The sequence below is a fragment of the Gymnodraco acuticeps genome, unplaced genomic scaffold, assembly GCF_902827175.1.
Source record: "Gymnodraco acuticeps unplaced genomic scaffold, fGymAcu1.1, whole genome shotgun sequence".
Taxonomy (NCBI): domain Eukaryota; kingdom Metazoa; phylum Chordata; class Actinopteri; order Perciformes; family Bathydraconidae; genus Gymnodraco; species Gymnodraco acuticeps.
In genome coordinates, this window is record NW_022990368.1 from 1,119,659 (window position 1) to 1,143,247 (window position 23,589).

The 23,589-nt window shown below is 39.4% G+C and overlaps 2 protein-coding genes across 2 annotated transcripts; one reads left to right on the plus strand and one right to left on the minus strand.

Annotated features, from left to right (window-relative positions):
- Positions 1 to 5,903: 5,903 nt before the first annotated feature.
- pdcd2 (programmed cell death 2) lies at positions 5,904 to 13,930 on the minus strand. The gene is made up of 8 exons (XM_034224259.1): positions 13,616 to 13,930; positions 12,766 to 12,874; positions 12,018 to 12,074; positions 11,355 to 11,543; positions 9,640 to 9,789; positions 8,394 to 8,494; positions 7,702 to 7,815; positions 5,904 to 6,666 (listed from the first exon to the last, which is right to left on the minus strand). Exons 1-8 carry the CDS (start codon positions 13,811 to 13,813, stop codon positions 6,487 to 6,489), a joined length of 1,098 nt encoding a protein of 365 aa, XP_034080150.1. The 5' UTR covers positions 13,814 to 13,930; the 3' UTR covers positions 5,904 to 6,486.
- Positions 13,931 to 14,506: 576 nt separating this feature from the next.
- Positions 14,507 to 22,061, plus strand: rhoua (ras homolog family member Ua). Its single transcript, XM_034224283.1, has 4 exons — positions 14,507 to 15,053; positions 15,575 to 15,633; positions 17,019 to 17,207; positions 17,890 to 22,061. The coding sequence occupies exons 1-4, from the start codon at positions 14,816 to 14,818 to the stop codon at positions 18,175 to 18,177; spliced, it is 774 nt and encodes a 257-aa protein (XP_034080174.1). The 5' UTR covers positions 14,507 to 14,815; the 3' UTR covers positions 18,178 to 22,061.
- The last annotated feature ends 1,528 nt before the right edge of the window (positions 22,062 to 23,589 follow it).

Genomic DNA, 23,589 nt, shown 5'->3' on the forward strand with positions numbered 1-23,589 from the left:
AGTCTTATTATGGGAGAATTACTATTCTTGTGGTACTACTGCCTTATTTGGTCCCATATTGAGCAGAGCATATTAAGACCAAAACTCATGTACAACAACTTCCTTACTTGCAATAAATAAGCACTAATTAGAGGGTTATTGAGGAAAAAACTCTCAACTAATGGCCTATTACTTGTTGAATATGGTCATGTAGGAAATAAGGCATCAATAGTGTTTTATAATGACTAATAAATAGCCAATATACTGCTAATATGCATGTTAATTAACAACTAGTTGATGGTTAATTTGTGTAACTTAATATAAAGTGTTACCGGAAGCTTTTCTGTTATACAGTGGGGCAAAAAGTATTTAGTCAGCCACCAATTGTGCAAGTTCTCCCACTTAAATAGATGAGAGAGGCCTGTAATTTTCATCCTAGGTACACTTCAACTATGAGAGACAGAATGGGGGGAAAGAATCCAGGAAATCACATTGTAGGATTTTAATGAATTAATTGGTAAATTCCTCGGTAAAATAAGTATTTGGTCACCTACAAACAAACAAGATTTCTGGCTCTCAACAGACCTGTAACTTCTTCTTTAAGAGCCTCCTCTGTTCCTCCACTTGTTAACTGTATTATGGCACCTGTTTGAACTCGTTATCGGTTATAAAGACACCTGTCCACACCTCAAACAGTCACAACTCCAAAACTCCACTATGGGCCAAGGACCAAAGAGCTGTCAAAGGACACCAGAAACAAAATTGTAGACCTGCACCAGGCTTGGGAAGACTGAATCTGCAATAGGTAAAGCAGCTTGGTGTGAAGAAATCAACTGTGGGAGCAATTATTAGAAAATGGAAGACATACAAGACCACTGATAATCTCCCTCGATCTGGGGCTCCAAGCAAGATTCACCCCGTGGGGTCAAAATGATCACAAGAAACGGTGAGCATAAAATCCCAGAACCACACGGGGGACCTAGTCAAATCCTGGGAGTGCCTAGCCAGTCTCCAGATCTCAACCCATAGAAAATCTTTGGAGGGAGTTGAAAGTCTGTGTTGCCCCGCGACAGCCCCAAAACATCACGGCTCTAGAGGAGATCTGCATGGAGGAATGGGCCAAAAATACCAGCAACAGTGTGTGAAAACCTTGTGAAGACTTACAGAAAACGTTTGACCTCTGTCATTGCCAACAAAGGGTATATAACAAAGTATTGGGATGGACTTTTGTTATTGACCAAATACTTATTTTCCAGCATAATTGCAAATAATTCTTTAAAAATTAGACAATGTGATTTCCTGGATTTTTTTTTTTTTTCTTCTCATTCTGTCTCTCATAGTTGAAGTGTACCTAGGATGAAAATTACAGGCCTCTCTCAACTTTTTAAGTGGGAGAACTTGCACAATTGGTGGCTGACTAAATACTTTTTTGCCCCACTGATAAAGAAGATATCTTTCACTGTTTTGGTGGTCTATAACTTTTTCAAAAAAATGGCCTTGTGTTTTTACTACATATCACGACTATTGCGTCAGATGTGTTTATTTCACTACAGACTTAAAAACATGTGTTTGTAACAAATATAGTACAAAGGTCATAGTACTAAACAGATTCTCATATTTTAATCTGCTTCCCATCCAAAGGTTCATTGACATTAAAGTTTAGTCACCAAATCGTGTTTTTACTTTCTCATTTGTCATTCAGCTCAACCTTGTGAGCAGAGTTATCTCACTGTCTGGCAGCAGTTGGATGATAGCATTATGATACATGATAATAATGTGAAGTGTTTCAAAATACGAATGGTACTCTGCCCGACCTCGATGGCCAAAGTTAATTTGCAATCCTATACGTATTGTATCACTTTGCATTGAGCCTGGGATGAGAGTTGGAAGTCTAATGTGCATAACTTCTGTCAAAGGAAGCAGTGCATTGTACTGTGAGCCTGACTGATAGAGATTTAAAGCTGCTGATTGTGTGATGTACTGACACCTGGTGGACATGCCTGGTGACGTGTATGAATATGAACAGATCCATCTGTAATTTTATATAATGAAAATGATGTTATGTCAAACATAATTGTCTGAACTTCCTAACATCTTTGTTTTTGTTTTGTTGTTTTCTTGTCAGGCGTCTCCTGCCTCTGGCCTGGTTGTCCATATTAAAGAGGCGTCCTGTGTGTATGAAGACGTGCAGTGTGATCGGCTCAGAGCCCCCCGACCGGACCAAAACCCCGGCCAACGACGCGTCCGCTTCAAAGTCCCGATGATGGCTGTGAACAGGTGGGTTTTTCATTTTATTTCCCAAAGGTTAAAGGTGGGGTAGGTAAGTTTTCAGAAACCGGCTCGAGTGCACTAAAATTTGAAAGTACACAAAGCCGAAAAAGAATCCGCCCCCTTCCTTCAGACTTCCTTACAGAGCACCTCCTCCAACACACATGAAACACGCAATCACGCCCAATGACGGCACGCCCAATGAGGGCACGAGATACATTTGTGCATGCACGAGATGGAAGGCTGACAGACAGGGCCGGCAATCCAATCCGTTTAGCCGAGCCGGCTAAACGGATTGGTTTTGCTTTTTACAGTATACGGTTCCCACAGTATGACATTTTTTAATGGATTTTTTGTCAAAGCACTTAAGATATTCATTGCTATCGGGATGTTAAGAGCATTCCATGGAATATAACAAAAAGTGTATCTCGAGCCGGTTTCTCAAACTTACCTACCCCACCTTTAAAGACCTGTATAGACCTCCATAAAAACATCAAACACAGGAATTGGTCAGGGTTAATTAGGATGAATCCACTTCCTCTCTAACTAAATCTCTCTTCTCTCTCCTCTGTAGATGTTGGCAGTGGAGACTCCTGCCTGCTTACTCTTCCTGCTTTGTTTTGTTACCGTAGTGATCAGTGTGGGTGGCACCGCCCTTTACTGTGCTCTGGGGCGACGCCCCACCTCCTCCGTCTGTCAGGACTTCTCCAGGAACGCAGAACTTCTACGTCGCCCAGCTGCAGAGTGGGATATCTCAGATCCAGCATTGGTTGGCCCCCGGGTCATAGCAGCAAACAGCTAGTCAACATTAAGGAGCAGCAGGTCTCACTGTGGATCTCTGGGGGTCCAGAAGCCCCTGCTGCTTCCTGGGACGATGTTTTATGAGGTCAGGGAGCCAGGCAGCTGCCACAGTCCCTGGCGCTGTGTGGAGCTAGCTGGTTGGTTGGTTAATATTACATCAGATATTGGCATTTTTAAGCCTGCTCTACTTCGTTTTTAATACTCTTTGAATACAATCCCCGGGTTCATTGAGCCTAAAAGTCTTAGGTGAGATTTTTCTTACCACAGGACTTTGAGAGTTAAAGTAGGGCAGAAGGAGAAAGAGGAGAACGGAGTGCTTTACAGAAGAGGAGGAACTGACCTGCACGCCTCTCAATGCTGTCCACATTAAAAAGGGTATTCATTCTCGAGCTAAGTTTAGACATTCAAGTGTCCTATTGAACTAAGGTAACACTGCACCGTCTGCCAGTGACACCTACATTTCTAAGGTCACTAGTAGTGAAATCTACCATGACTGGATACAAACTTTCACCGACTTCTCCAAGACTCATCTCCCTCAGTTAAGAAAAAGAACAAAATAAATGAGCTGCAATCCAGGGTGATGTTTTAAAAAAAAAAAAAGTATATATAATATAAAAGTATATATAATGTACAGTTTGTTGACTGGGGGGCTCAGATATGTTCTACACACACTGCACAATGGGAATGGCCCAATGGCATTTTACAAATCTTTGCAGCCACTAGTGTTGCTTTTATGGTTGACTTTTTTAATTCACACATTTTCAAATGAACAAGCATTTTGTGGTCTACTACTTGGAATGAAATCAATCTGAATGAATGTTTGGATTTTAATGTAGACTTTGATTTGTGTCACCTGTAGGGCATTTATGTATTTATTCACATGGACATGGGTCTCCTGTCTCCCGTACTGTTCTTTCTGCAGTGTGCTGACATGGCTGCCATGGAGACTCAAGTCCAAAACTGTACGTTTATGGGTTTCAATGAGCTATTCTTAACTTTATGTAGCATATGCAACATGTACAGGAACACAGTGCACCTCTGTATATACTGTCAGAAGAATGTTTAACATGTTGCACATAATACTGGTACGATTATTTAAAAAAATGTTTTTCCGGGTCAGTGTGAGTTCATGCCTGTTATGCACAGATAACTTGAACAGAAAATAATCTTATGCGGCTCTGGTGAGGTTTGAGATATGTTCTTAAAACAGTTGGCAAACAATTAGTGTAGGAAATAATAATTACTCATTGTACATTTGATATTTGGGACGATCGATATTTGAAGCTCTGTCTGCCTGCGTTTGCTCTTCCTAGATTATAGGCATCACTCTCAATATGTGATTGTCAATGTTTACTATTTGTTGTTTTCCCAAATTATTCTTTGCGCTCAGTGTCCTTAAATAGTAATCTAGTGAACATTTGTCATTTCCGATAAACAGTTGTCTGATTTGTTTACATCTGCTTGACCCGGTTTTCTAGACAAAGAGGTCCTTTCTCTTAGTGGAAAACTGATTTCCTTAACGAGAGAAAATACTTACTTTGTCCATGAATCAAAACCTTTATTCATACACCAGTGCTTTAACTACTATTTCTAATCATTTAAAGCAATCTTTGCCTTTTTGCCTAATTTCTACCTTTTTATGTGTCAATGTTTGCTGTCCAGTTAGTCATCTTTCCTTTCGTGTGGATGCAATGAAAACTGCCCGTATCTCACAAAGGTCTTAATTGTCAGGATGTAAATAAAAAGACTTACTTATGCATTCAGAACAGTTAACCTCTTGTTATGGTGTGTCATCTACATAACCTTTACTAAGTTTGAGATATGAGTTTTTCCTGGGACATCAGGAGTAGATTGTTATTTTTATTTCGCACATGTTGTCTGGCTGGTTCAGATAAACCATCACTCAGAAAACCTCTTATTTAATCTTCTAGATGATTTTAAGTATTTGTAATACAAGGGATGTCAAATGGAGGTGGTTAAAAAATGAAGGTGCCTCTTTTGCATCTGTTGGTTTTTCTTGCTTGATAATTGTAATCAGTTATTTCACCTCTTGTATCACCATTGTTCTTAAGGAGCCTTTGACGGGAAATTGAATTTCTCAGTCCATAACTCTTCCTAATGCCATGGTACACGTTTAGTTTCTAAAGCTGGCTTGGGACTGATGAGTTACTGCTGTCTTTATCTTCTTCTCTCACAGATTGCTAAAAGATTCATGTTTCTCCCATCTGTAAGCATTTGATTTGTTTTCATTTCTTTTACCCATTTGGTTTTTAGGACATTCAGAAATGAAAAGTCACATGTTTTGTGTATGAATCAGTACTGTGTACGCTGATATTAGCCAGAAGTTGGGCGTTTGTCAAATTGTCTGAGTTCTTGCCTCTTGTTCTTACAGATTGTTATAAGGAGATGAGCTTTTACATTTTTTGTTGTTAAAAAAAACAACTTCTTCCCTGACATGTTTCTTGATAAAGCCATTGAAAAAAAAAAGCTGTTTGAGCCTCAATTCAGTCTCTCCTGGAACAATGCTCGCTGCTGTTCTTGTTCATTCAGTTTGAAAGTGGCCTGATGGCATATCGAGGTCCAGGTGCATGATGGGTTAAAAAAGGCTGTCTGTAAGTCTTACTGTGGATGTCTTCGCCATAAAAGCAACACGATTAGAAGTGAATGGGGGCAGTTCAGTTTGATCTTTACATGTATGAACCGTCATTACTAAATACTAACACTGCTTTCATCATAAGCTCAGGATGGAAACCTATAACCGGTTCTTTGGGGTTTTTCACCAGAGAATTTAAAGTACGATTACACAGGGTTCTTGGGTGAATCCTTTTAAAGTTATAAAATACAAACAAATGATGGATAATTTGAAATTATTATATATTTCTTATGGGATGTAAACAATTACATTCATATCAGTATGTTGTTTCTTTTTGCATTTTGATAGTATTTTAACAACAAAACAGGATTTGCCTCACTTTGTCCACTAAATGATGCAGAACATGATATCACTGCTGTTAAGACAGGTTGGTAAACACTTCATTGTGTGGGAAGTCACATATTCCTTTTGTTTTGTGGAGTATTGGCTCCAACATATATAATGTATAAACAGTACAGTATATGGCAAAAAAACCTTGAACCCATAAGTCAGAAACACCACCGATGCATTGTTCCCAACAGTGAAAAGTCAAAGAATAATACAAAGGGTTTGGGAGTTGCAAGGAAGCAGAACTGTTTGAATATCTGAACTTTTATTATTAATCCAGACGGTGAATATCTGCCCCTCCAAAAAAAAATCTTCATTGTCCTTAAAAGTCTCGTAGAGAGGAGTTTGATCAGATAAAGTACAGGGACATCACTACAGGTGTGATCACTGCAGTCAGAGAGAAAACCAGTTTCCTGACAAGAGTTGTCTGAGCTTCACATGCATCAGTGTGACAGATATTATGAAGGTTGAGTCTGTGTGAGTCGATCTGAGCTGAAGTCTTGTTTCCATATGAACTCGGGGCAGTACTGATCGTCATTGTTACAGCTGGCTGAGCAGGCGTAGACAGCGAGTGTCCCCCAGTCGATACTGGCTCCTGTAGAGTCCACACACAGACTGTTCAACAGCTGGGGCATCACCTGAAGAAACACACAGATTATTCCATGTACTGACCCTTTAAGGTGCTGACAGTGTTGACGTCACAGTGTTAGCTGATGGGAAAACAAAGCTAGGTTAAAGGTAAACAAATGTCATCCTGCTGTCTTGTTAGTCGCCAGAATCATAGGACTCATGCCTACAAATTATAAATATATCCCAAACCACTGGTGAGAAAACGAAGACAACTATGGTTAAATTAGATAATAAGACAAGGGTTGTTCTTAAAAATGCTGGTAATTGTAGCAAACATATCAGATAAGGAAAGTTGTATCTCTTATAGTTATGGCTATGTGTTTAAAGGTTTGTCATACTCATGGAATAATAATAATTCAATAATTGAAGTAAAAGGAATAACATCCCTTTTAATTCTCAGCGCATTATCTGTAAGGACAGGAAAATAACTGTCTTCTCACTGCAAATAGCAGGGGTAGTAGTTATATGCATCTTGAGATTGATTAGACCTGTTTCTCTAATAACACTTGGTTTCTCTGGCAAATGTCTGCAGGTAATCCTGTCAGATCGCCTATCCATAGAGTCAGACGGTATCTTTCGGGGTCAGTCAATCTGCCCGGTAGAATAATGTTCATTTATCAGAATAATACTCACAGTTTCGGTCAATAAAACTTGCTAGAATAAGCTACTGTGTTCAGGGAATAATTCTGCCTGTCACGCCAACCACTCAAGTTGCAGTTTATATGATGTCTGCAGAAAATGTCCTCACTTTATAATTTAGTCCTATAAGACAATTTGTGTAAAATGGTCATAATAAGCAGCTGAGTGGGACACACCTGTAAACATTATACTTTTGCAGCGGTAACAGCTGTGCCCAATGGATGATCTGTCTTTATCAACTTAAGTCATGTAAACAAATAAAATGCCCCTTAACTTGTTTTTTATCACCAACGTGCACACACACTTTTAATACGTGTGACAAAATAATCGCACGTAGGCATTTGAGACAGCGTTGAAGGGCGAAAGCTAGGGATAAAGAAGATGGAAGGACAATAAATGAATACCTGAAACTCAAAGATCCTCTTGGCGCCACAGGTGCATGGTGGGATATCCTGATCTGAAGGGATGTGCTGAGAAGACACCCACAAGGGGGAGCCCCCTCGACAGTACCGCACCACCTGAACAAAACAGCACTGTGAGAAGGACTCAGAGAAAATGGCAAGATCTTTCTTACTTCATATCCTAAGTGTAGGGGTGTCCAAACTAAGGCCCCGGGGGCCAAATGCGGCCCATTTTGAATCGGCCCTCATCAAATTAAAAAAGTATAATGGAATATGGCCCATAAATGAAACTTGTGCTCGTCTTATATTGTACTTCTTAAATATAAATGTAAAATTATATTACACAGTAGTATTCGTGTGTTAATAAGAACACTTTTCAAATAAATTCAGTCAATTAAAGTTGGAAACATTTTCTAACAAATCTTAGTTGATAAGAAAAAAGCCCAATGACTTATTTACATAAAAAGCTTGAAATACACCCTTCCTATTTCTCCTTATTATAATCACTGAGGCTTCTGTTTTAAAGGATGAGCTGCAAACACTCACAAGCATCATTTACCTACATTTGATTGCTTGTGCTAACTTATAACTGAACTTATGAGGCAATATAACTCTAGTGAGTGGCCCAGCCCTTCGTATATTCTTCTGTATGTGGTCCTAGGTGAAAAAAGTTTGGACTTAGTGTGTTTGTTCACCTGGTGTGGCTCTGGTGCAATCCTCTTTTTGAACCGCTGCACAATTTTGTTGTCTTCAGTCTCGTGCATCGCCATCTCCTCCAGGTCTGTCTCTGCCAGGGCTGAATACAGATCATAATAATTTAGCCACAAATTAAAGCAAAAACATTTCTGCAGCAACATCACAGAGCAGTGCTGGCGACGCCTTCCAGCAGTGAAACTCCTGTCATTATCCAGGTAACCATTCAGTGCATTAGTGTTACATGATTTCTAGGGATGCTCCGATCGGGAATTTTGGGGCCGATCGCCGGGATCTTCCATTTAAAGTGATGTTTAAAACTCAGTTAATGGGGCTCATTTTTATATTGCTTCAGTTTATAATCCTTGCGGATCGAAAAGTTCAGATACATTTTTCAATACATAATGCGCTTCCACAACCAACATAATTATTACATTCAAATGATGTACATTATTCAAGTTTACATTAACTTTGGATAATAACACGGGAGAAATGAGCGGAAGCGCTCTCTTTTCCTCTCTCCCCCTCTCTCTCTCTTTTCCTCTCTCTCTCTCTCTCTCTCCTGACAGCCTGTCAGTATCGTCTCATGCAGCTCACTGATCCAGTAATGAGTGACCCGACAGTGAAGAATAAACATATGTATAACTAGTTTAGCTTGTTCCAGAGGTAGATAAAATAGCTAAGTGTGTTAGGTCTAACTCTTAGTGTGTGTTTTGCTCCGCTCAGCGGTCCGTCACAGCGGGTGGAGCTGCAGGATTTCTGCTTCACACACATACCCCTATTTTATTGTCATTTTCGGACACCTTAAAATACTGCCAGACTGGTGAAGCCATTTTGGCGAGCTTGTTTTGCCGCGCACAGAGAAAAGTGTATTTTACGTCATGTGATCGGCCTTTATAGATCGGAGCATCCCTAATGATTTTAACATGTAGCAGCAACAGTAACCATACAAGTTAAATCTTAATGCAACAGTTTGTTCTGTCCTGTATTATGTTTGGACCAAAAATATAAAGCACTTTGCTCATTTGCTACAAACCATACATTCACTCATACAACTTTTATACAGCTTTTCAAGCTCTACCTGCAAAATAACAGTGACATTTCAACCATATGAAAGCATTGTTCCCACAGACGTTAGAGGCCGTTGTGTGAGACTTGTGTAATATGAGAGTTTGCATTTTGTGTAGTGAACTCCTGAAACTACATGTCTTCCCCAACTTTCCATATCAGAAATAATTGAAAGCTTACCGTCTGCTAAGGAGTCTGCACCCTGTTTCTCTTCCTCTTCTTCTTTAGACTCTTTTGTGTCTTCATCCTCCTCCTCCTCTTCCTCCTCTGGTTCAGTGACCAGCTCAGACTCAGGGAAGAGGAAGGTTGATTTTGTGACAATGGGAGCTTCTATACAAACGGACAAGGACACAACAGAGATATGAGGACAAGAATTGTTTAATAAATTAATAGAAACTCTGTGACTCTAAACTCAAGCTATAATAATAATGACTTCACATGTATTAATCCAATGACACTAGGGATGTAACGATACCAAAAACTCACGGTACGATAATATCGCGATAACAAGTCCACGGTACGGTATTTATCGCGATATTGAAAAATAAAGGGGGGGGAAAAAAAATGTAAATTTGTTTTCAATAACAACATTTTTTACTTGAAAAATGTTTCTTTATTAAATAATAAATCTGATTTGTACAGCATTTTAGTAGGATAGCAGTATTTTAAAGTGTCAAAAACAAAGTGACAGTAACAGACTGGAACAAGAAAACCAGTGTGTTTGTACCTATAGTACTACCAAACAAAGTAGGCATTTTCTTTGTGCCACTGCATCTCACAAATAAACAAGGACATTTAATAATCAGACCCTGCAATAAAATAAATCAAGTGTCACTAGTCACTCACTCAGCATCATCAGACAGGTTTTTAGGAATATGAGAATGTCCACATTTCCAGGTATTTATAAGCTGGGATGTTTGGGCATTTACAATATCCCCTGCTCTGGAAAAAACTCTCTCGCTTGGTACTGATGTTGCTGGGACAGCAGTGGTCGCATTAACCGAATATTTTATTTAACAATGACGGAAAAAATCTGAAAGCAGTCTGTCATTTTGAAAGATTAGAACAAACTCGGAACAGCGCCAACGTTTCCCCGCAGCGAGGCTCTGGTGTTATGCCGTGTTATGCATGCCCTCCAAAAGGAAATGATATAGTTTCCAAACCGTACTTTGCTGTACAGATCAATACATGTCTGGGAGGTTTTGTTTTACGCTGTGCGCGCTCCCGCGAGGTGCATGCACACACGGCATAACACCGCCCCCCCCGTTGACAGTTCACGAGCGTGCTCTCTCGTGAACTGTTCAGACCCGACGGGTAATAAGGGATTATGACGGACATTTTACGATCCTGTCTGTCAAAATGACGGACAGCGAAAAAGTCTAACGCCATCTCAGTGGGACGGAGAGATATGCTTTGGCCATGGGTGACAGCAGTGGGTCAAACTGTGCATTGTCTCTCCACCACTTCAAAAACAATACCGTTTTTGCCAAGAAGGTGAGGCTTATTGACAGGGCGAGATATACATATACTGTTGGTACTTGTCAATGTCTCTAGGTATGTACATGTAGCCCTGTAAATACGATGTCCTTTTGTGTTCTGTTGTTTTATGTTCATGTTGTAACCTACTTGCTGCCATGTTGGACAGGTCTCTCTTGAAAAAGAGGTCGATGATCTCAATGGGACCACCTGGTTAAATAAAGGTTTAAAACAAAAAGAAAAGTGTTTAAAACAAATTAATAATTTTTTAAAAAAAAAAAAAAATTTCCAATCGCGGTAGATTTTGTCAGTCTCACGACGGTATTGGGACATTTATTTACCGCCATATTCGGTATATTGTTACATCCCTAAATGACACACCCACCCACACACACACACCCACCCACCCCCCTACCTACCTTGGCTGCCACACTCCCTCTTGTGTGTGTGTTTCCAGTGGAGGGTCTGGTGCGGTTTTCCACAGTATGTGACGCTGTGACAGCGGGAGCAGGCTTTGTTGCCGGGGCAACCGCAGACCCAGCATAGTTTCACTCCGGAGACGGACAACACATTCGGGTCCGGCTCAGGATCACTCGGGGGTTCATCCTCTGAGAAAACAGAAGATTGACAAAAAGAAGATTCCTCATAAGGAAGACAATTCACTATTGAAGAACAGTTTCTTCCCCTCCGCTACCGGCCCCCCCCACTGACACTTTACCTCTGCCACATCATAGACTATATGCATTACATTAATGCACACAATGTTCATACTCCTTTCTGCACATATTCATATTTCACATTTTATATTCTAAAATTCGTTTAATACAATTCTGTTTCCATGTAAATTACTGCTTTATTTAAATGTTATTGCTATTTAACTGTATTTTATTACGGTGTAAAAGATTTTTTGTTTTATATTAGATTTCTTGTTTTTTATATTTTATGTATGCACCATGACATCAAGTCAAATTCCCAGTATGTGTGAACCTACCTGGCAATAAACCTGTTTCTGATTCTGAAGTACTTTGAAAACTGCACAATGAGAAAAATGTCAACTGCAAATTATTAAAAAAAATAGCAACCTGGTGGAGGGTTGTAGGCGTAAAACTCGTTCCTCCTCGATACCTGGCTTCTGAAAACTGAAAAGGGAAGAGGAAAGTTCAAAATCGGAAAAATTACACTTACTCTTAAAGATCTCCTATCATGCTATTTTTATGGGTCTCAGATATAAGAGAAAGAAAATAAGAGGAGGGGGAGCTTGTGCCTGCTCAGAATTCTACCACAGATACAGCTAAATGCTCCCGTGATGAAACGCGTATCATGTTCCAAATCACATCAAGGATTATTTCTGAAACAGTTTGGAGCTCAAATGCTTTTCTCTTGCGGTTTTACCACAAGGTGAGTTCCTTTTTTTATTTTCTGCTTTTTTACACATACTCTCTCCGGTACAGGTTAGCTCTGAGTGTTAGCATGTTTGCTAATGTAAACAAAGACCATATTACGTTGTGCATTGTTTCTGATGGCAACTTTCTGATAGTGCCGTGGGTGTAAAGCCAGCCCACCTTTCCGATATTACGTCATATCGGCAGAAAATCTGGATCAGCTTTGTTGTACCCCCGTTTTTAGAGATATGGGTACGGAAGAAAAGAGAGAGGGTTTTACTTCCTGACATTTTGTGAGTTCCCCGACACACCGGGGACACATATTTATGTATAAAGGACATTAAAAAGTGCATTTTGCATGATAGGAGACCTTTAAGAAAGACATCCTGCCCTCATGGGACAACATGTGAAACATTAAGGAGTAAGGACCAATCACTGTTACAGGTACCTTTAAAACAGCGGCTGTCGTTATGCGTGTAGCACTCGTGAGTTTTGCAGCAGAACAGAAAGAGCGTTCTGTGGAAACTTCTGTCCTGACCAGAAATTGGTCCGTACACCTGAAAGGAAAATGCAGGAAGTCAGTACTTTACATTTCATACATTAATTATCGTATTAATTGGGCTGATATTGTAAATAGATGTTAGCTTCTTGTTCATAATAAAAAGGGAGGAAAATAACTATTATATTAAAAGGAAATCTGCCAAAATGTATTTCATATTGTGATGTCTTTTCTCTTTTGAAATGTCTATGAAAGTAATGTTAATATTTTTTTTACACTTTTACTCAATGATATTTTTTTGTCTTGATTCTACTGGTTCAAACTTTAAATTAGAAAACATATTAATCAAATGCTTTTACAACACAATGTAAAACAACCAAACAAGGCCGCTTCCTAAAGATGAATATTTTTGTTTGACATTTTTTTTTATTTACCTTTTTTATATTTCTTGTGGTTGACTTACTTACTTTTACTTTTTTCTGAATGTGTTCTGTCTGTTACTATGTAGTGCTGACTTTGCTAGGTCTCCACAGTTCCAAAAAGTATTTAATCTCAAGGGGATGCTCCTGGTTATAAATAAGGGTTAAACAGAACAAGAATGAATTTAAAAAAAGAAAAAAGTGTGTCACTTAGGGACTTCATGAGATAAAATAAAGGCTAAATCTGTATAAGGAACTTTCCGGAGCATTTAAACGTCATGTAACACCTGTGTCACGGTGGGTCTCCGTCCTTATGGGTTAAGATTAAAGCATATTTTACTGTGAAAAAGAAATATGTATGGCTTCTCCGGGACACTGACCTGCAGCAGGAAGGCCATCGGCAGGCGGCACATCTCACACTGCAGCCCGGGCAGGGAGGGCAGGCCTGTCCGGCTCAGCCACGCCGGCCTCCCCCCCACTTTGCTGGGGAACTGCTGGGCCAGAAGCCGCCACGGCTCCACTTCCTCCAGGAAGCCGAGGACCACCTCCTCCGAGAACAGGCTGCGACCTCCGGACATTTTAGAGAAATGAATATGATATGTTAAAAACTGACAGAATAAATCCTGCTTCACAACCGTTCACAACACATGTTTTGAAAATGTGGTGCCGTTCAGAAAAGGGTCCGTGAGGAAACAGCGATCCGCAGGTGTTTCGTTCCGCACTCCGCAGTCCTCGAAGTATAAATACACTGTAGAAATACAGAGGCTAATGCTGTTCGGGGGACACCCATTATGTGTTCACCTGACACTCTCTGAGACCTTTATATATACAGTCTATGTCTGAGACCCATGAAATGTTATTATGTTTTTTTAAACAATATTTTTACGTCATCTTTATTTCCCACTCTGTCCACTAGAGGTCCCACATGTCTTGTCAACAGTAAAACGTTTCAGGCAAATAGACTTGACAAAAATAAGTGTAATGTTATGAAAAATAAATGGGCTATTATTACTATTAATATTGTTATATTTGTATTATTATAATTATTGCTATTATTTTTATTATTATTGTTGTTATTATTATTATTATTATTACTAATACAAGCTTGATGACACTCCCTCTCACACACACACACACACACACACACACACACATACACACACGCACACACACACACACACACACCACACACACACACACACCACACACACACACACACACACACACAACACACACACACACACTGTGATGTCATTTGAAGGGGAGTTTGGGACGGGTCTGTCCATTGGACGGCTGGACGGACACAGACTGTGACATTATTGAATCAGCGCTCTACTAATCGGACTTTAATTCACATTTAATTCAACCATGAAGCTCATAGTGTACACAGAGTCAGCTTTGTGGCTTTGTGTGAACAGCAGAAGTTCAAACTTGTTATAATTAACCTAAAATGGAAACTAAAGTGAGGCGGACAGCAGAGAAGTCAGTTGACACACCGGCTGATAATCACGGAGGAATGGACGATGTGAACACTGGCCCGACCCGGGACTGAGCCTCCTGCCCGGGGCTCCTCCGGCTACATGTCCCCCTCCTCTCCGTGCCAGATGCCTCCGCGGGGCGAGGGGTGCTTCAAGCCGGCCCCGGTGTCCCCTGCTCCGCCTGTCCCACCGAGGAGGGTCCGGGGCTCCGGGAGGACGCGGCGGGTGAAGTGTGTGCTGGTGGGGGATGGAGCTGTGGGGAAGACCAGCCTGGTGGTCAGCTACACCACCAATGGGTATCCCACCGAGTACGTGCCCACCGCGTTTGACAACTTCTCAGGTAAAGGAGGAAGATAATGATGATGAGATTGATGATGATGATGCCTACTAAAAAGTAGAACAAATAATAATTTCAGATAGTCTTTTGCAGACATTTGCAGTGTTGTAAAGGGACAGTGCAACAACAACATGAACTGTAGGAAAGAATAGATACATAGATATTCTGTTTATTTATTTGTAAATCTACCCCAAGATTATTATATTGTATTTGTATATTTTCACCCCATGTTATACCTGGCAATCTTTTACTTGGATTATTTTCCCTTTTTTTTTTAATAAATTGTAATTTGGAGTTAACCGAAGTTACACGATTGTATTGCCAACTTCACTTTAAATGCTCTGCACAAATAGTTGCTAAAGTCAATTTTATGCAAACATTTTACAAAATGCTGAATTCAGCCTTGCATATATTGAGATGTCTTGCCCTTTTCTGTTTTATTATTATTTAACTGAACATCTTTGACCAAATAAGATATTTAAAGATTTCACCTTGGACTTTGACTTCACTGTTTGTGTGTGCAGCCGTGGTATCAGTGGACGGGCATCCAGTCAAACTACAACTCTGTGACACAGCCGGGCAGGTCAGTGACCTCATCACAAATACACAACACACACTTACACTCACACTCACACACACACAATACGCACACAGAGGGGAAGAGTGAGCAGCAGCATTTCCTGTTTTAGTTGTATTTGTGTTTGAAACAATACCTCTGACCATGTGATGAAGATTAAAACCTTATTTCTCTCTTTCTTTATTTGAAAAGAGAAGTATACTCAAACACAAATTGTATTTTTGTGAGTGGCATTATTGTTTTTGTTTTCATAATTGACAGTGTAGAGCTAGACAGGAAACGTGGGAAGACGAAAGAGGTGGTGTGACATGCAACAAAGACCACCCCCAACACTTAGTCTACCCTACAAGTTTTAATTGAAAACTTTTCTCAAACGTAACAAATATCTTGTTTTTTTTATCATGGCAATTCAGAGATGTTGCTGCAGTTTTCTTATAAAAAGGTTTGGCTGCTTTATCCAAATATCTTTTTAAATGACAATGTAGTTTGACCGACATGGTGAGCAGATAATAGGCACACAGATTAAGTTAAGTCTTAAACTAAATATGCTAAAACGTTTAAACATCTCAGTTGGATTTGATGTCTTTGTTGGTGAGCTCAAACTGTCCCGCAGGTAATTCCTGGGGAAATGATGTCGCACAGGAAGTGATGCATTTTTCATCTGGAAGAGCAGCAGCTGTTCTCTGAAATAAAACCAATAATTGAGCTTCAACTAATTAAACTTTAAATTATTGTGAACTATACTGGAGAGGTTAATCCATTAGTAATTTCTTCAAGAAAACAAACTCAAACCTCTCTGATTCAAGTTTCTTAAATGCGATATTTTCAGTTTTCTTTACTCCTTTATGACTGCAACTAATAATTGAGCTGTGGACAAACATTTCAGGACGTTTCTTTGGCTTTGAGAATCACTGAAAGCAATGTTTCTCTATTTTGTTTCATTTTACAGACCAAACAACTTGTCGATTGATCGAGAAATTAATCTGCAGAATTAATGATAATGAAAAAAAATCATAGTTGTATTCCTAATGTTGACCATGTAACAATTTAAGTTTATCTGTTAAAACAAACAAAGTGTGTTTTCAGATGTGATGGCAGAATGAATGGGAGGATCACAGGCAGAGGAAGGATAGACTCAGAGATAACACGTCAGGGAGGAAAAGCTCAACATATCCTCGTAGTTTATCATCTGTCATAAAGAACAGACACTGAGTAGCACCAGACATTGTTTTGGAAAGACATGATATGCAGAACGTTGTAGATGTCTTTCTTATCCTGTACCATACTCTGTTTTTTGTCCAAATACTCCTCAAGTCTCTTCTCTGCTGCATTTGTCAAATCTCTTCATCCTCAAAACGTATCTCTCTCTTTATCTTGATTCCTCCCTCCAGGATGAGTTTGATAAGCTGCGTCCTCTGTGCTACACCAGTGCAGATGTGTTCCTGCTGTGCTTCAGCGTTGTCAGTCCCGCCTCCTTCCAGAACATTCCGGAGAAATGGATCTCGGAGATCCGGAGACATGCACCCTTTGTACCCATCGTCCTCGTTGGGACGCAGTGTGACCTCCGAGAAGATGTCAAGGTGGAATATTTACTGACGTAGAGAGAACGTAAAGAAGTTGCAATATGCTAGACAAAGTGATGCCTTTATTCTGACAAAGTTCAAACCACTAGCTTTGAAAATTCTGAATCACAATTTGACCCATTTGACACATGTGTTTTTCACAACAGACATTTTGATTGCCATTAGAAAAAAAGCACACATGTTATTGATCACATTAACAATGAATCTTGTTCTGTTGAAGTCTCCTTGTAAGACACGACAGTGTGACAGATCAGCCATATTTAAATAGCACCTTAAACACAATAATTGTGTTTAGAAATATATAATGTTACTAAAGTGATAATTCAGATGTTTTGAAGTGGGGATGTATGAGGTTGCTCTTTTTCTACATTGACAAAAACAGTAATTTTACATCGCAGTTTGCACTAGTTGCTGCCTTAACTGTATTATTTTTAATGTTGTGTGACTTTGTTGTTTTAAAAATACAAATTCAGATTCATGAAAGTCACACAATAGCACAAACTAGAAACAGAAAAGTGTCAATGTTATGCCAGTTCTTCGATCCTAAACCCTGTTTCTTTGTATTTTTGAATGATCACTGATTGAAGAAGAACATTGCAAGTGTCTTCTTCCTCTTTAACAAATAAGAAGATACAAGCTCTACAGACGCATGGTAACATTGAGTTTCCTCTTCTCTTAGGTTCTCATTGACCTGGCTAAGTACAGGGAGCGACCTGTGGACCCAGCAGACGCCCAGGAATGTGCCATGGATATCGGAGCTGTGGCCTACATGGAGTGCTCGTCCCTGACCCAGAAGAACTTAAAAGAAGTGTTTGACACAGCCATACTGGCCAGCCTGCAGAGCTGCAGCTCCAACAAAAAGCATCCCAGAGGGAAGCAGAAACGACGGAAAAAGCAAAGGCAGACACCGGACAAGATGAAGAGTCTGTCCAAGTCCTGGTGGAAAAGGTACTGCTGTGTGGCCTAGACCGACGTGTGAAGATTCTCTGTTACTGACTTATTCTGGTCTGGATTCAACTTGAGTCGCTCTCTGTTTGGGTTTCTCTCTTTTCGAGCCTGACGTGGAGAAGGACCTCGACTTGACTGTGACTGGGAACCAAAGTAAGACTGACAAGGATCGTAAATGTTTTACTTTTTCTTTTTATTCCAAGAGGGAATCTTGTCGATGAGATTAAGTACTGAGTTCTAACAACATTTGCTATCAAATATAAGCAGTACCGCAGTGTCCTTTTTCCAACTCTTCCGGAATTGAATCGCCATCAACTGGGACTAACAGGATATCGCTCTATGTCATGGTGGATGTGATAATGTTCCTTAACATTTGGCCAGTCCAGAAAGTCTTGTCTATGTTTAACACTTACAATGTAAGCGTGTTTAGTCTGGTGTTCTTGTTCCCAACCTAGTATGCTTTTTGGTCGCTTGGTGAGCTTGACTTACTGAGCTTGACTTACTGAAACTGCTTCCGAACTTCCTTTTTTTATCTTGTCTCCAACACTCATGATTAGAAAGAACTGCCTCCTGATAAAGTGCGTCTCTCAGACAAAACATTGTTGTTTATTAAGGCTGACCTTTCCTATTCCATTAGTAATTTTTATGGTGTTTTTCATGCTAAAATACCTCTTTGCAAGAAACAGATCGATAGGTTCTTTTCTGGTGTGGCCTAAAAACCTAATCTGAAACCAGAAACATAGTTCATCTTTTATTTTGGTCTCGATTTGAACTATTTGTGGGATAAGTCTGGCTTGGTTTTGAGTTTGTTTCTCACTATTTGGGCAATAAAACAACCAGAACACTCATTCTTTTTGCTGAAGCCTAGCTTTAGGCTCATATCGTATCTTAATTGAAAAATAATTATATATTTTCTCCTTCAGGAGAAAAAATATCAGAACATCCATGTGATAAAACCCTAGCATTGTTCTGTTACTGCAAGTTGTATGTTTATCTCGAAGGCACAACATTGCATGTTTGTCAGGTTTCAAATATTGGAGGTCTTCCTCTACACAGACCTATCCTTCAATATTACTGAACAGCTCTGAAAGACTTAGAAAATACTATATTGGCTTCAGATATGTGTACTGCTTGTGGGGTGTTTGATTTATCTTTGCACACACTTACACAGCTTTACTGTAAGTGTGAGCACTCATCAGAATTAGATCAACTCGGCGCCCTTTGCATGTGTTTACCAAATGGGTTCAGATGTTTGTTCATGTAGGTTTGCAGAAAAGATGAATTTTGTATCTTTGCTTTTCAATGCAGTTGTGTATCTAAAAGACTGTGAAGTTTTAATTATGTACATATTCACTGAAATATTTTCTTTAAACTTAATTTGCATTAGTCAGGTTTGTTGATCTGTGTTTGTTCCCTTTACCCAAAGTATGCTTTATTATTAACCATTGGTCATTTTGGTAACTCTGCATCTCATTATGCCTGGTTAGTTTTGCAGCATCTCCTCTCTCCAAAGATAAGGACACACATTGTAAAGCAGAAAAAAAAGGCATAATATGTTGATGTCAACGTTCAGCTGCCACACCTTCCTTTGTACATTGTAGTTACTAAAGCAGAACAAAACCCAATTATTTACAACTACTTCTCTACAGTGCCTTCATCTGAATGGCTCTTTGTATCACTGCAGCAGAAAGAAAAAGGGTGCAACCAGGTCGCAGTCTGTAATGACCTCAAAGAAAACCGGACAGTTTTTTGTGAGCAACATCATCATTCATATAGATCAGACATAAAAACAAAACAACACATTTATACTCTAGCATTCTTAGCATTAGGACAATCTAAATCATGGCCTTAACCACCGTCTAAATCCAACTTAAACCTTTCTCTCCAACCCAAAGATTATGAATTGGGTAAGGAGTGCAGAGTTAACATCTGCATAGTTAATATGTGTTCATCTCAACAATATTCATTATGACCCTAAAAAGCTCGCCAAAACTCTGCTCTGGAGCAGTTTAAGTCAAGTGTATGATGAAAAGCCTATTAAATTACGTGAACATTAAGAAATGTATTCATCAATGTAAGAGAAGCAGAATAGCATTAGCTTTTTCTAGAATGTAGTGTGAAATGGAGTGATCTGTGAAGTGCTTTTAAATGTAATTGCACTGTGAAGAAATGTCTTAAAACTTACAAATGAAATGTTCACAGATTGGCAGTCATGCCATGTTTCAAGTGTTACAAGACAGCTAGAACATGTACAATCATAGCAGACAATATGCATGACTCTATTCTATCTAGATTTTTACTGGTAACACTGACTATAACTTCAAGTGTGTCTCCCAACAGACTCTTCTGCAGAGGAACTCAGTGTGTGACCCTAACTGACCTTACGGTTGCTCTACTAATTGGCTACAACCTGTAAACCAATGCATAGAGAGAGTTGAGAACTTATTCTAAAATGTATTTGAACTCATAATGTTGATGAGAGGCCTGAGTGCAAAACGTTGAAGAAGTGTGTTTCCTGAAGCTGTTTGGTAACTTTCTGCTGAAGATTTTACAACTGTGGATGAATGGGTTCACTGTGTCCCGATGTTTTACTCATGATAGCAAATGCATTGTTTCTTGCTTGGGAAAAACGTCATAATAAGTTGCTTGTCTTGCTGTTTGGGTGCAGGCTTGGTTGATGGTGGATTTAAGTGGGGTAAAGGTCAGACAGACCCTTATGATAGCTGGCATTTCCTCTAGCAGGTCTCATCCGTTTTACCTTCTCATACAGTATGTATAATCTATGGAGAGTACAGAACGTTTCATATCACAAGGTGTTTGTTTGCATGCATGTGGTTCAAGCCTGCCTTTTATTTTGAGACAAATATTTGTTAGATTATTCCTGCTTGAATCCATTAAAACTGAAAAATGATGAAAACAAAATATACTATAACCCTTTAAAGTGCGTTCATGCTGTCAACTCTGGCTACAAATGATAATGTTATGTACCAAAATGTGAATAGTAACATGAGTTGAGAAGAGTCATAATTTCCCTCACTGATAGATTGGTTGAACCACACAAAGTCACGCTAGTAGCAAAACAAAGTATGCTGATAAGAAGGTCTGCATTTCAATGTTCAAATCAAACATTTTATTTTTGAAGTCTTTGCTTGCATGTTTTATTCATTTGAATGTTTTACCTGCTTTCAGGAGCCAGAATAGGCTAAAAGCAAAGTATACCCTGTATGACAGGTGAATGGCTTTGTAATGTTGAACAGATAAGTCTCTGAAAGTGAACTAAGGTGTTAAAAGAGAGTCAGAAAAGAGACAGGAAGGTGACTGGATAGGAAGTTATGTGTTGGTTCTGGGGTTTGGTTGAAGGATAGACAGAAATGTGAATGCTCTGTGTTTGGGACGGATGCAAAGTCTGTAAAATATAGGTATGACTGCAATGATTTCCGTTTTTTGTGATACAAAAGGGTGTAGAAATCTACCAATAAAATACAAATACAATTGTTGCTTTACGTGACTGACCTGGGATTACCGTAACTGCATTCGTTTTTCTCAACACTGCCTTCCCACACAAGTCTAATTGTACAACAATATCCCATAAAGTCCAGTGAGGTAAAACAAAAAGCAGACCGCCTGGGGAAACAGACAGAAAGGTTCATTCTTGAGATTTCAGGGTTTTATTGAGGTTACCCCCTGAAGCACACCTGAGCTCACTCACATGAGACACCAGGAGCTTCCCTCAGCCTGTGTGAAACATCCTTTCTCCAGCATGTAAAAACATTGTAACAGAGACATTTAAAAACAGAAAGCATGCTGACACTGAATTCTCTGTGTCACCAAGGACGTCAGTCAGAGAAAGACATGTTTGTACAGAAGTTTTATACCCTGAGAAATAAAGAATATTTGATACATGCTGTGTTTTGTTGGTTTTGAGGCTGTGTGCTCAGCGGCGGGACTGGGGAATGTGTGTGTGTTTTAAATATAACTCCCTGTGACAGTCCACAGGCTGTAAAAGAGAATATGTATTTTGTTTCGTTTTTTGGGAATGCATTTGTACAGAGTCTATATCATTTGTGCACATTGTACTGTTTCCTCATCAAAAGAGTTTTACAAATTATACCAGAAAGAGAGTCAGGAGGGTACAGATACAGGTATCAGATACAGGGCTGCAAATCACAACTAATTACTTTGCCGATTATTTTAGATCAATCAATCAATCAATACAAAATGTCTGAAAAAAGGGGTTAAAAAGTCTATCCTAGTTTCTCAATCTTCAAGGTGATTTTTTCTTATTCTGTCAGTCTAAAATCAACAAGTTTTGCATGATATTAAACAGAGAAAAGCAGGAAATCTCCATATTTAGGAGGCTGAAAACAGCATTTTCTGCCATGTTTGCATGAAAAATAACTTAAATGTCAAAATGGTAATCATTATTTTCATTGCAGCTCTAAGTTAAACACACAAAACAGGCCCTCAACTCAATTTTTAAGACAACACATGCTTCTTGTTGTATTTTGGGCACCAAATTGAACACGTTTTTTAATGATGTTATGGCTACAGTAATGTTTTGGAATTTAACTTTGAACTTTGTGATAACAGAATGCAACAACCATGCTGCGCTCAGCTGATGCACATCAGAGGCAGGGGATAAGATGTGAGCCATGTTTGGGGTAATGCAGACAAACACGCACACACACACACACACACACACACACACACACACACACACACACACACATACAGACTCTGCTTCCAGGCCCTCGTGGTTATGCAAGAGCTTTATTTTGAAGGCTGCCATGTGACATTTGGTTTGTCTCGCTGTTCGTGGGGTCATGCCCTGACTTCACTCTGTCTGGGAAACACAGCTTTCCTCTACCTGACAACACACAGTGTGAGCACATAATGAGGAGGCCGACTGTGTCCTGGTTACATCACTGCTCTGTGACTGAAGCTGTGCCAGGTCCCATTTACTGATGTTCTGCTGTTGTTCTCACACTGACTCATACACATCATTCCCTTTTACAATAACAACCATTCATTAACAATCATGAAACGAAAATCTGCTGGAAAACCAAACCAGAAAGACTTTAAGAGTCCACAACATTTGTTTTATTGTCTTGGTCTCAAGTCAGATTTTCAGCTTTGATTTTATCCTTTTTATTTAACGAACCTCACAAGGCCTGTAACAAGTAATGATGTTGAAACAGTAAATATTTATGTAGAATCTAATGAAATGTTACCCTAAAAGGGGTGTTAATCTAACCAAGCCTTATAATGGAACATGTAATCACACCTCACAAACTGTAAACACAGGTAGCACCAACATAACAGTTGAAGTGTGAGTCGTTTTCTGATCTTTATATGAAATCAGGCCCAACAATCTTTGAGGTAGTTCAAGTTCAAAATGGTTTCCAGAGCGCTCATAATGTCACGATATCAT